General features: G+C 34.9%; 2 protein-coding genes across 5 annotated transcripts; one reads left to right on the forward strand and one right to left on the reverse strand.

Annotated features, from left to right (window-relative positions):
• The first annotated feature begins 860 nt into the window (after positions 1–860).
• Positions 861–8,600, forward strand: fon (fondue). Of its 4 annotated transcripts, none has more exons than XM_014245143.3 (7): positions 861–1,030; positions 5,956–5,968; positions 6,097–6,114; positions 6,285–6,359; positions 6,563–7,632; positions 7,701–8,236; positions 8,304–8,600. In XM_014245143.3, the coding sequence occupies exons 1-7, from the start codon at positions 976–978 to the stop codon at positions 8,454–8,456; spliced, it is 1,920 nt and encodes a 639-aa protein (XP_014100618.2). In that variant the 5' UTR covers positions 861–975; the 3' UTR covers positions 8,457–8,600. The 4 variants fall into 4 exon arrangements, with proteins under 4 accessions (XP_014100618.2, XP_014100617.2, XP_036232287.2 ...); XM_014245142.3 differs by having other exon boundaries at positions 862–1,030; positions 5,953–5,968; XM_036376394.2 differs by lacking the exon at positions 6,097–6,114 and having other exon boundaries at positions 862–1,030; positions 5,953–5,968.
• On the reverse strand, positions 8,486–11,205 carry LOC106625316 (uncharacterized). The gene is made up of 4 exons (XM_036376396.2): positions 10,971–11,205; positions 9,410–9,661; positions 9,195–9,335; positions 8,486–9,144 (listed from the first exon to the last, which is right to left on the reverse strand). The coding sequence occupies exons 1-4, from the start codon at positions 11,059–11,061 to the stop codon at positions 8,651–8,653; spliced, it is 978 nt and encodes a 325-aa protein (XP_036232289.2). The 5' UTR covers positions 11,062–11,205; the 3' UTR covers positions 8,486–8,650.
• Between the last annotated feature and the right edge of the window lie 229 nt (positions 11,206–11,434).

The raw sequence follows: 11,434 nt of genomic DNA on the forward strand, positions 1-11,434 counted from the left end.
TCTACTTAGGTATAAGTGCGCTACTATACAATAATAATATTCCATAATACATGCACATGCAAGTATGTAAGTATATAGGCAATTCAGTACTCTATAGTCGCTGAGATGAATATTTATTATCTTCGATGGAGGTTTTTTGTTCTAGGTCAAAAGGTATTAATTAATTTCAGTTTCATCGTTCAAAGCCGTACTTGATTACATACTCATACATACATATGTATGTATGTATATATCTATTTCTATATATTACGATTTTAGTAAAATTTAATGCACTGTGTTCAGTTTGTTCCAACATAAAAGAAAGAGAAGTTTATATCTTATTAATGTTAACATTTTATTCAACAATTCATAAATAAATAATATAATAAATTTCTAAACAACAGCATGTTTTTAAAATAACATAAAATTTTCAGTAAAATGCCAAAGGGATAATTCAATATTTGTCCAATTGACAAATTTTGGTATGAATCATTTACAAGATTAAACCATAAGTACTACAATTGTTTGGATTCTTAAACCGTTTTCGCCTTTATTCGTAAATAATATTTTCAATGTATTGAATAGTTTATTATAATATGTATGTATGTATGTATACCCTAGCCACAGCAACGCGTGGTGGGATCTTACTAGTACATATATAAATATTTGTATATAGAATATATAAATATACATATGTAAATATATGTATGTGCCTATTGTGGCCAACAATGCGATCCGCTCTATTTCCAACACAACACGACCGAGTTCCTTATCAGAACACTGTTCCAAATTCTGCTGAAAATACTCACACCAGCATACGTACATACATACGTGCGTATAAAAAGCTTGAGAAGATTTCCGAGAATTATGGCGTAAATCTTTATAACATTCACTTTTCAATTTCATTAATGAAAAGTTTGCGACGTTGAGCAGACGTTGGAGTACCTGAAGATTTTATAAAAAGTGAAAAGTTAATTGTATTGTGTAAACACAAAGATGAAGATATTCACAGCCATTGTTTTGGCAATCGGCGTCTGCGTGGTCGCTGCAGGTAAATTAACTAAATACAAATTGGTGAAGCTCCGGCCCCGAATCGTTTGCTTTATTACAATTTTTTGTTTTATAAAAAACAACATATTTCGAAGAGTAAGAAAGTTACGATCGAGAGTTAAGAAAAATAAAATTTTTACAATAAAATTCGTTGAATAGGAATTTATGCTTAAAAGTACTTTTTTGGAACTTTGAATTACTAGAAATAGGATTACTAGTAATAGCATGGCATTCCAAAAAATGATACGAGTCACTTCGACAGGATTGGGTCAAATGAAGAATAATACATACATATGTTATTCTAAGTAGATGTAATGATGATATGAAGAGGGGGTTATTATCCTGCTGTAAAATAATAATAATAAAACTAGGTTAAAGGAGCTCATTTCATGGCTGGAAGCTGGAGATATTTCAATGAGGTATTGAAATTAATAATGATAATTGAAATTTACATTACAAATATCGTTTGAAAATACAATTGTATGCGGTAACATCTAATTCACTTATTTTCTTTGATGAACCAACTTAAAAAATAAAATAGTTGCTTTAGGGTAGGCAAATGTGCCTGGAAAGTTTTAAAAAAGGGGCGTGGCCGTCTTATAGTTTTAATATACATATGTACATATCTCTCAAATCACTGAAGCTAAATCAGGCGAATTTGCTCAGGATAAATATTTTCCGTCAGAGTAAAAATGAGTGAAATCGGACTATAACCCCGTCCATTCCCCATATAACTGTTATGTTTAAAGTCAAGCATGAATAAATATAAACGGAATGTAACGTTGACACTATTTGTGGCCTTAATGCCATCTCAAGTCTAAAAATTGTCAAAATCGGTCTATAAGCGTTAAGCACCTAGATATTGAATATGTGGACCCTAGAGCCTACGGCTGTTTTATCATACCGAAAATATCGGTCAATCTGTGAGATATATTATTGAAATTCTGAGTAAATCTTTTCTAGATAATAATGTACTATTGTGCCAAAAATAAAGTAAATACTACCCCAAGCCCCCATATACCCAATATAAGAATTTCAAACATTCGGTTTGCTTTTTGCCGTACTTGTATATATTGGTCAATATGTAAGATACCTTAGCAGAAGTTACTTAACGTCTAATATAGGATATATTATAGTTTAATGCAGAAAATCTGTTAAATTGGTTAACAAATTACCCTGGCTACCAAATACGAGTAATATATATAAAGTATCCCCCGGATAACTGCACTTCAAAAATTGCACAATTCTTTTTCAGTTTTGGTTCGATTTGGACAATTTTTGGCCACAAAGTGGCATACTTTAATCGCATTATTCACGCAAAGTTTTATCCCGATACAGTCATTGTTGCCTGATTTTCATAGTGGAAAGTGAAAGAGTCAGATGGAATTTAAAATGGTGTTATATGGGAAGTAGGCGTGGTTGTAGTCCGATTTCTCCCATTTTCGCACTATGACATAGAAACATAAAAAGAACGTTATGCACCGAATTTGGTTGAAATCGGTTAATCAGATCTCAATATATGGGTTTTCACCTAAAAGTGGGCTGTGCCACGCCCACTGTCTAATTTTGAACATATATGCACATTAAACCTATTAGAGGCGGGACCACGCCCACTTAAAAAAAAAAATTTAACTGCAGATGCCCCTCCCTAATGTGATACTGTGTACCAAATAACAGTCTTGTATCTTATTGCGGAGCTTAGTTATGGCAATTTATTTGTTTTTGATTAATGGCGTTTTGTGGGCGTGACAGTGGTCCGATTACGCCCATCTGCAATACCAACCGTCTCACGGCACCAAGAAACATGTCTACAAAGTTTCATAGAGATATCTCAATTTTGATACAAACAACCGTTAGGTGAACAAAACTATTATACTCTGTAGCAACAGGTTGCGAGAGTATAAAAATCATATGTGCACTTTAAGTATTTATTTAGTTTTTGGGAAAGATATTTAAATAATATATTTCACTTTTAACGTAAAAAATAGAGTGCAAAAAACAAGACAATGCACTTATAAACGTTATGGTATTTAGAGTTCATTGTTATAACAAAAACCAAAAAAAAAAAAAAAAAAAAAAACTATTAACAAAGTAGTGCATAGTATTGTTTATATGCAGCACCTGCATTCAAATCAAAAGACAGCCTTGCTTACATCTGGAATATTTTGTTTGTATATTGTTCAATCTACGCGAAATAACACGCGATTCCATATTCCTTAATTCACATAAATGCTTGTTTTCTGAATAAAAATATCTTTAAAGTCCTTGTATGTATTTTAATACTTAGTGACGGTGGCCTTATGTGCGGCATGCCAGACTATTTTTTTAACCAAAGCAATTTACCGGTGGAAATTGATGGTATATTTCTTTCAATGCCACATATTTTTGACCAATTATGCGGAGAAACCAATTAAGCGGGTTCAATCATACGGGAAAATTTACACGTATTTTGTATACAATATATTTTTGACCGTACAAGTGATTCAAACAAGCGGGAAAATCTATTGACCGGAGTCAATTAAGCAGGGGATACTGTAATAATTTTCGCTGCTCTAGCAGACTTTATGTCGCATATGCCGATCAGTGTTTATGTTTTTTTCATAAAATTGCGTGGAAACATGTTCTCTAATATACATACTTGAGTAATGTCACAAGCTAATGTAATCACCAACAGCCTGCTACTAGCCCATAATACATCAAATATATAATAATGATTTCCTACTTCAGCTGACCACTGACTTTAGGCCGTTTATGTTTGTCCAACTACATATGAGATATTTTAAAGAAATTAATTGGATAAGTGATTTTCGTTTGATTGATTAATTTTTTTTTTTTCATATACCGCATATATTTAATTGAGCCGCTTTGGTTGATTTTATATCACATATGTATGTACATGCACAGTATATCTCATTTGAGTTAACTAGCTTGATTTGAATATCAATATCTCTTGTATGAAGCAAATTATGTATATGACCTACATATAATATAAGTTAATAAGACGCTAAAAATGATTGTTATCATTTCACTCTTTTGTCGAATAATGAAAGTTGAATTCTTTTGCACCATTTTTTATTTAATATATAGTTTTTCCAAATCCTACAGATATTTCTCCGGGGGATTGATCCAAAATTGTATTATAAGTATTCAATGAATTCAAGTCTAATTGCTTTCAAAAGTTCAATGAATTATTATTATCCCTGTAGTCCACAATTAAAGAGCAGTAGGACGGTACGCTACAATGATTGTCTCGAAAAACTAAGCTACAGTCACAGTTCCATGGTGCACATATAAATGTTCTTTTATTAAAATGCATTCTACGAGTAAAAATATTCTTTTAAACTCAAAAAAATATACATATGTGCATACGTAAGCTTACGTCCATACGTATGCAAAGCATTTAAATGTCGTGTCATTTTCGTTTCGATTACTGATAACTTTTGACCTTGGCAGACAATCTCATTGATGCTGTAATGCCGGACGTACATTGGTCCGTAGACGCGTTTATATACATACATATGTATATACTATATTTTTTGTTTTGCATTAGTTAAGCATACATATCTACATACATACATTTGTATGTATGTGCTCATCAATGATTATGCAACAAATTAGTTTGTTTAATCTATCTCTATCTTCTAAGCGACGCTACATTAAAGATAGAAAGAAATTTTACTGCCTTAAATGGGCCAGTTGTGATTTTATATTATTTTATTATTATTAACATAATATACTTAAAACATTATAAAATATCAAATACAAAGCAAAATTTTATTCATATAGCTTAAAACACCTAACTCCACATTATCGACATACGAGTATACTACATAAGCCGAAAAGTCCTTGACAAAGAAATGGAATATAGTTGTTTAAGCTTTATTCTTCGACATAATCTCTAGCTATAGTAATGCCTTTGTTGTGAGGGTATTTCATCTCAAACAAATAAGGAATTTGAGTGAAATCCTATTTCTACTAGCCGCTATTTCAGTCTAGATATAGAGAATAAAAAATAAACCATAAATTTTTTTATCAGGAAACAATCTTTTATAAAAAACGAAACTCCCTTTTCCCCATTGTAAACAAAAATAGCAGAGATGGCTTAAGGTCGAGAGTAATAACTCGAAAACGATTAGATGACATATCATGACACTTTCACAGTATTTTAAGACAAAAAAAAACATTTTTAGTTGCCGTTGAATCTTTCGGCCAAAGACTTTTCAGCCCGTATTCATACATATGTACATAGTTTTCAAATATAATCCTTGGACTAACTTTTAGTTTAGAGGTGAGCGTTTTGAACACATTTTTTAAGTTTTATCAACCATAAATGTAATCAATTGGTTAAGAAATCATCCGCAACCATCATCTACAATACTCCAAGATCTCCCAAAGCTTTTTGCTATCGCGCCCTCTTCCGATCTATATACAATTAACATGGGTTATCTCTTCAGATCTTAGCTTTTAGATATAAAACTGTGTAGTTTTCGAATCTACACAATTAAAGTCGTTTCATAGTTAACCTCTTCGAATCTATAGTTGTTGACATATTTTTACTTAAAAATAAATAAGAAAAGTTCTTGACATGATCAGTGACTGCAAAACGGTCTATCGGTCAAAACAAATACAATACATTTTTATAGTTTTATATTAGTTTTCATTATAACTCTTAATTAACTCTTCGAGTTAGCTCTCGTGGAAAAGGTTATTTCTTTGCTTATCAACTTTCTAAACTTGAAACATTCAGCCCACTAAATTCATTTGTAAATGAATTGCGAATAGATCGTTTTAGTTTCCTTGTTGGATTTTTACAAACCTACCTACCTTGTAATCAAAAGTTTTTAACATTATTTTATATTTATATTTAAATTTATGAAATGTGAAGCAATTAAAAATATTACAATGAATTTTCTTTTTTTTCAGAAGAGCTCGAGAACAGGTAAAATTACACACATATTCTTAAATTCAAGCAAATACTTTATTTAAAAAAATATATCTATGTTAACATTTTTCTTAAAAATAATTTAATAAAATGTATTTATTTGAATCTCTTTATTCCTTTTCAAGGCGTGATTTCCACAAATTGTAAGTACCTAAACAATAAAGGAATCATTTAGTCATGATAATCTGTATTCCTAATTGGCTTGGTACAAAATTTTCTAAACTAAAATATCGGTTTTGCTAAATTGTTATACTAATGTTAAATAAAAATTAAACAAACATGAATATTAAAATACTTGTCTTCTCGCCTTTAGACACTATAGTCAACACCAACAAACCGTTCAAGAGGCTAAACAAAAATTAGGTGACGCAGCTACCGGATTCGATGGGTAAGTTTCTATTTAATCAACTCGACATCTAAAATCTTAGAATAGCTTTTACTTGTACAAAGTATTTTCTAGCGAGTATATCGCTTAACAATTCTTTTTTATTTGTCTACTGAATTTTACAAACATAATGTGACTTCTAAGGTTTAAAAATATATTTAAAAAAAAATGTTTATAATCAATAACACATTAAATTTCCTTCGTAGTCAACATCATGCTTCCTTTGAAGAGGTCAGCTCTTATGGTGGTGTGGGCACTGTCGGACTTTCGGGTGGTAACAGCGGCTATGGAAGCAGTGGTTATGGTAGCGGTGGTTATTCTGGTCTTCAAAGCTCAGCTGGTCTATCAGCGCTTTCGGCCGCAGAATTGGCAAGTGCTTCATCTTTCGGTGCGTCAAGTAACAGCGCTGCCTCATTCGGCGCAAGTCACTCAGCGAACTTTGGTAGCTCTTCATCATTCGGCGCTAACTCAAATTTTGCCAGCGGAGCCAGTAACGGAGCTTCTGTTGTAATACCTGTCTCAGGTGGTGCATCAAGTAGTTTTTCCGAACAAACTGAAAATGTGCATCAGCAAGTCATACCTGAAGTCGTCGCTTCGGGAAGTGGCTTCAGTGGTCATGACAGCTTAATCCATCATGAAGAACGCCGAACTGAAAGTCAACCTATCATTACTTATACCGCACCTGTTGGTGGCTCTGAAAACTATGTGCACCACGAGGAACGTCGTGTACAATCGCAAACTGCAACACCAATTGTTACATATGCGCCATCGGGTGGCCACGAAAGCTATGTACACCATGAGGAACGTCGCACACAAAGCCAACCTGTTATCCAATACACTGCACCAACTGGTGGCTCTGAAAACTACTATCGCCACGAAGAACGTCGTGTTGCTGCCCAACCTGTTATTCAGTACACTGTACCCAGTGGTGGTGCTGAGAACTATGTTCACCATGAAGAAAGACGCGTGCAAAGCCAAGCTGTGCCTCTAATTCAATACACCGCACCATCTGGTGGCTCCGAGAAATATGTAACCATTAAAGAGGAACGTATCCAACAAGCTGCACCTGTTCAAATTATTGCACCTTCAGGTCATGAATCGTATGTTAAGTATCGTAAAGTAACCACTTCAGCCCAACCACAAGTTGTTATACCATCTGTTGGTGGCACCCACTCATCTTACGTTCAACACTCTGCTGCTTCAAATACAGCTTCGCAATTAAACAATCTGTTAAGTGGTGCATTGACTGCAGGTCAAACAGCCTACGGTAGCCTCGGTAAGTTTCAAAAACAATATAATTTATTCTAAAAAGTTTTGCTCTAATCAATCCATAACATATTTTAGGTTCAAGTGCTCTAACAGCTGCCAATACTGGTTTTGGTTCCCAAAGTCATTTTGGTGCCCAAAGTGGTTTCGGTGCTCAGAGCGGTTACAGCGCTCAACATGGATTTGGTGCTCAAAGCCAATTCGGAGCGCAACATGGTGCTAGTAGTGGATTTGGTGCGGTCAGCAATGCTGCGCTTACCCAGGGTGCTGGTTTTGGCAGTGGCTTTGGCGCACAATCCAAGTTTGGCTCGCAATTTGGTACTGAATCTAGCTTTAACTCTAAATTCGGTACAAGTTTCGGCGCAGATTCTACATTCGGAGCAAACTCAGGTATATCTGCTGGTGCAGGTTCTTCAGGCTTGCATAATTACATTGCCGAATCCGAGCGTTTGGCTAAAGCGCAAGCCCAAGATATAGGCTATGGTGGCGTACGCTCTGGCGGTAGTCAGTTGGCTGACTTGTCAGCAGGTTATGGTAGCAATTCCGGTCTTTCAGGTGGTGGTTTTAAAACTAAATCTTGGGAAAGGGCTTCGAAGTGGTCGTCACAATCAGAGGTAAGAATTGCCTTACTTCAGAGATGAGCGTTCAATCATATATTATTTCACGTTTTTGCACAAACAGTTAGGTCCCGATGGCCAAGTAAATAATTTCAAAGAGCTCTCAACTGGCGAAAGCGAGAACTACGACATCAACGGCAAGCGCGCCGGCTACAAGGCAGCCACGACAACACTCGATGACAACGGCAAAGTCAGCAGCTACAGTCTTCATACATAAACATGACTCCAGTTGTACAGTTTAAATACTTTTATGTGTTCTTTTACGCTAAGCTAATCTGCGTTCTTTTTTTTTAATTCAATGTAAACATATAAAATACACTTTCGAAAATAAACGAAAATCTGTAAGATAAAATTATTCATACATACATATACTTATCAATTACACTTTACGTGATTACGAAATTTATGGAATTAATTGCTTGAAAAGGGTTTCTCCAATTTCGCATCTACGTCGTTATGAACTGTAATTGTAGGTTGTAGAGCTTCCTTTATTCCATGCGTATTCTCTCGCCGCCTTCGATTATCCACAGCAGAGGTCATGCAGTAGCAGGGTTTCCAGCTAGACGTTCTTTGACCAGCCACTGTATTGGGTCTATATTGTTCGCTGTAACTACGTTCAGTCGTCCATATACTAGAAGAGGGCACATAACTATTCCAGCCATCTCCTCGCCTGTATCCAGTACCACCACCGCCTCCACGTCCATTGCCAGTAGCTACGTAGACGGGCACATTATTTGGGTAGTATTGTGGGTAGTAGTAAGCTGGGCCTGTCGCACGACTTCCGCCTTCGTAGCTACGTCGCTCCGAAGAGAAATTAGGATTCCATTGGTTTTTGGGATCATACGGCTTTCGCGTCTTTTGCGTAGGACGACTCCGTCCTTTAAAAATTGGCACACTGGCATCCTCTAGAGAAATCATATTATTAATGTTAAAAACAAATTGTCTTTATAATCACCTTTATCGCCATCTTGCGCTGCACTTGTCGCATTACCGTCACTATCTCCATCTGTTGATATTTCAAATGTTATATCCGTATGTATGCCGACGCGCTTCTTGTGCTTTCCCACATCAGTTATTTCTACGCTCTCTGTGTTCTCTAATTGGCGTTTTTTAGTAAATAACTTTAAACGATGTTTCTAAATTGTTAATGTATAATATAAATTAATTTACCCTTGGATTTTCGTGTGTCACCTGTATCGACAGTCACTCGCACACCATGAATTTTTGGACCGGATTTACCATTTCCACTGCTGCCGCCGCTGTTGGTATTGGTTGTTATATCAATGTCCCTTCCGCCCTCTTCTTTCCCACTTCTATTTTGACTACCACCTTGTCCCGTGCCAGTCACTATTGGCACATCCGAGCTGTTTTTATTTTCCACTTCGTCAAAATCCAATTTCGGTGAAACCTTATTCGCTTGTGCTAAGAGAAAAAACGAAAACAGTACACCACACAAGTTATTTCAACCTAACTGCCAAAAAAAAAAAACGATTTCAAGGAGCCAATTCCCGACATTTCTAAAAATTTTCTCTTGTGTATAAAGATTTCAACTTTTGAAATTAGATGGCCATAAAAGAGCTGAATCCAAAAACTTAGAGACTCAGACTCAATTTTTAGTTTCGGATATTGTCCAAGTTCGCACATCATACTGATAGATAAACCAGGGAGACTTAACACAGTCGTCTTCATCTTAATCTCATTTCATCTATGAATACTTATATCATAATACTTTTGAATTGCATAAAATATTGATATGATAATAAGATAACAAATTTTAACTTTAAACAAAAACCAATTTGGATGTATTCAGCTATAGGGTGCGACCTGTACAACCAATATACACATAATACAGACTATCTGTCCGTCCGTCTGTCCGTGCAAACGAAATTGAGATGTCTTCATGACACATTTTTTTTGGCACCATAAGAAGTTTGTTATTGCAGATGGGTGAATCACCACGCCCACAATGCCAGTGGTCGTGAGCCTGCTCTCTAATAGGTTTAGTGTGCACATCTCACAACAAACTGAAAACAAGTCTTTATAGTATTTTCTTATATTAGGTAAATGGGAGCTAGGGGACGTATTTTACTAATTTTTGATAAAAGGACACACTATAATCGGGAAAAGATGCTCTATGCATTTCAAAAATATATCTCACAGATTGACTGATATTTTCATTAAAATTGTGGTCCGATTTCGATAGTTTTCAGACGGGATTTAGCTCCAAAGCCACTGGTTGAGTAGTTCCTCAAATATTAGATTTCATCTAAAGGCACCGATTCCCTATGAAGCTCTTAAACTCGTTTTTGGCTGTGACTACACTAGTATATGTATGTAAGTATGTATATTGATAACTTTTAAGTGTTACAAATAACTGGTAAGTAAAAACCTATTATATATACACTGTATGAACATGTTGCAAAAGCTTAAAAATGGGCATATGTTCGCGCTTAATTTGTCAAACTGATATCAGAAAAATCTCCGCATTGAACCGATAGACAATAAAAATGTTTTCTTTGAATTTTCAGTGAATGTCTTCATTCATTCCTTTTATGGCAAATTCTCCATTTGTACTTCACCTTTTCTTGCTTTTTGTGTAATTAGATTGCTTACGCCCTTAAAGACCACATTTACCTCGCTTGCTCCGTGAATTTATATTATTTGTAATTAATATTGTATTACATTATTAATCACATTTATCTTCTACAAGATAACGACTTAGTAGACACACCTTTGACATTTCGCGGCAATAACACGACAGCAAACAATAATAATAATATACAGATCGATCCTGTCCCCGTTGCCGAAAGCTGCGCACTCATTGTACGGGATTTATCCAATCACAAGACAATTTACGGCTGCTTTACACGAAAACTCTATTCAGTTTAGAATAATGCTAAAAAAGCTGGGTTTTTACAACACGACTATTTGGCGTTCACTCTTAAAGTTAGCTAACAACTAACGCAGCCGATTGTTCAAGTACTTCGCAGAACCATTATTTGTTCGTTTGAAAATAAACAAAACTCCCCATACGATACGTACAATAGATTGTGCACATGTACTTATGTATGTACATATGAAGTATTTGAATTTAATAAAAGGAAACGCAGCTAGAAAACAGTGAGCAAAACAATAAAAATCAGTAAGAAACAATTTAGAATTGTAGAGGCAAAAAACACAAAATTTAAAAATATC

This window comes from Bactrocera oleae, chromosome 3 (assembly GCF_042242935.1).
Source record: "Bactrocera oleae isolate idBacOlea1 chromosome 3, idBacOlea1, whole genome shotgun sequence".
In the NCBI taxonomy this organism is placed as follows: Eukaryota; Metazoa; Arthropoda; class Insecta; order Diptera; family Tephritidae; genus Bactrocera; species Bactrocera oleae.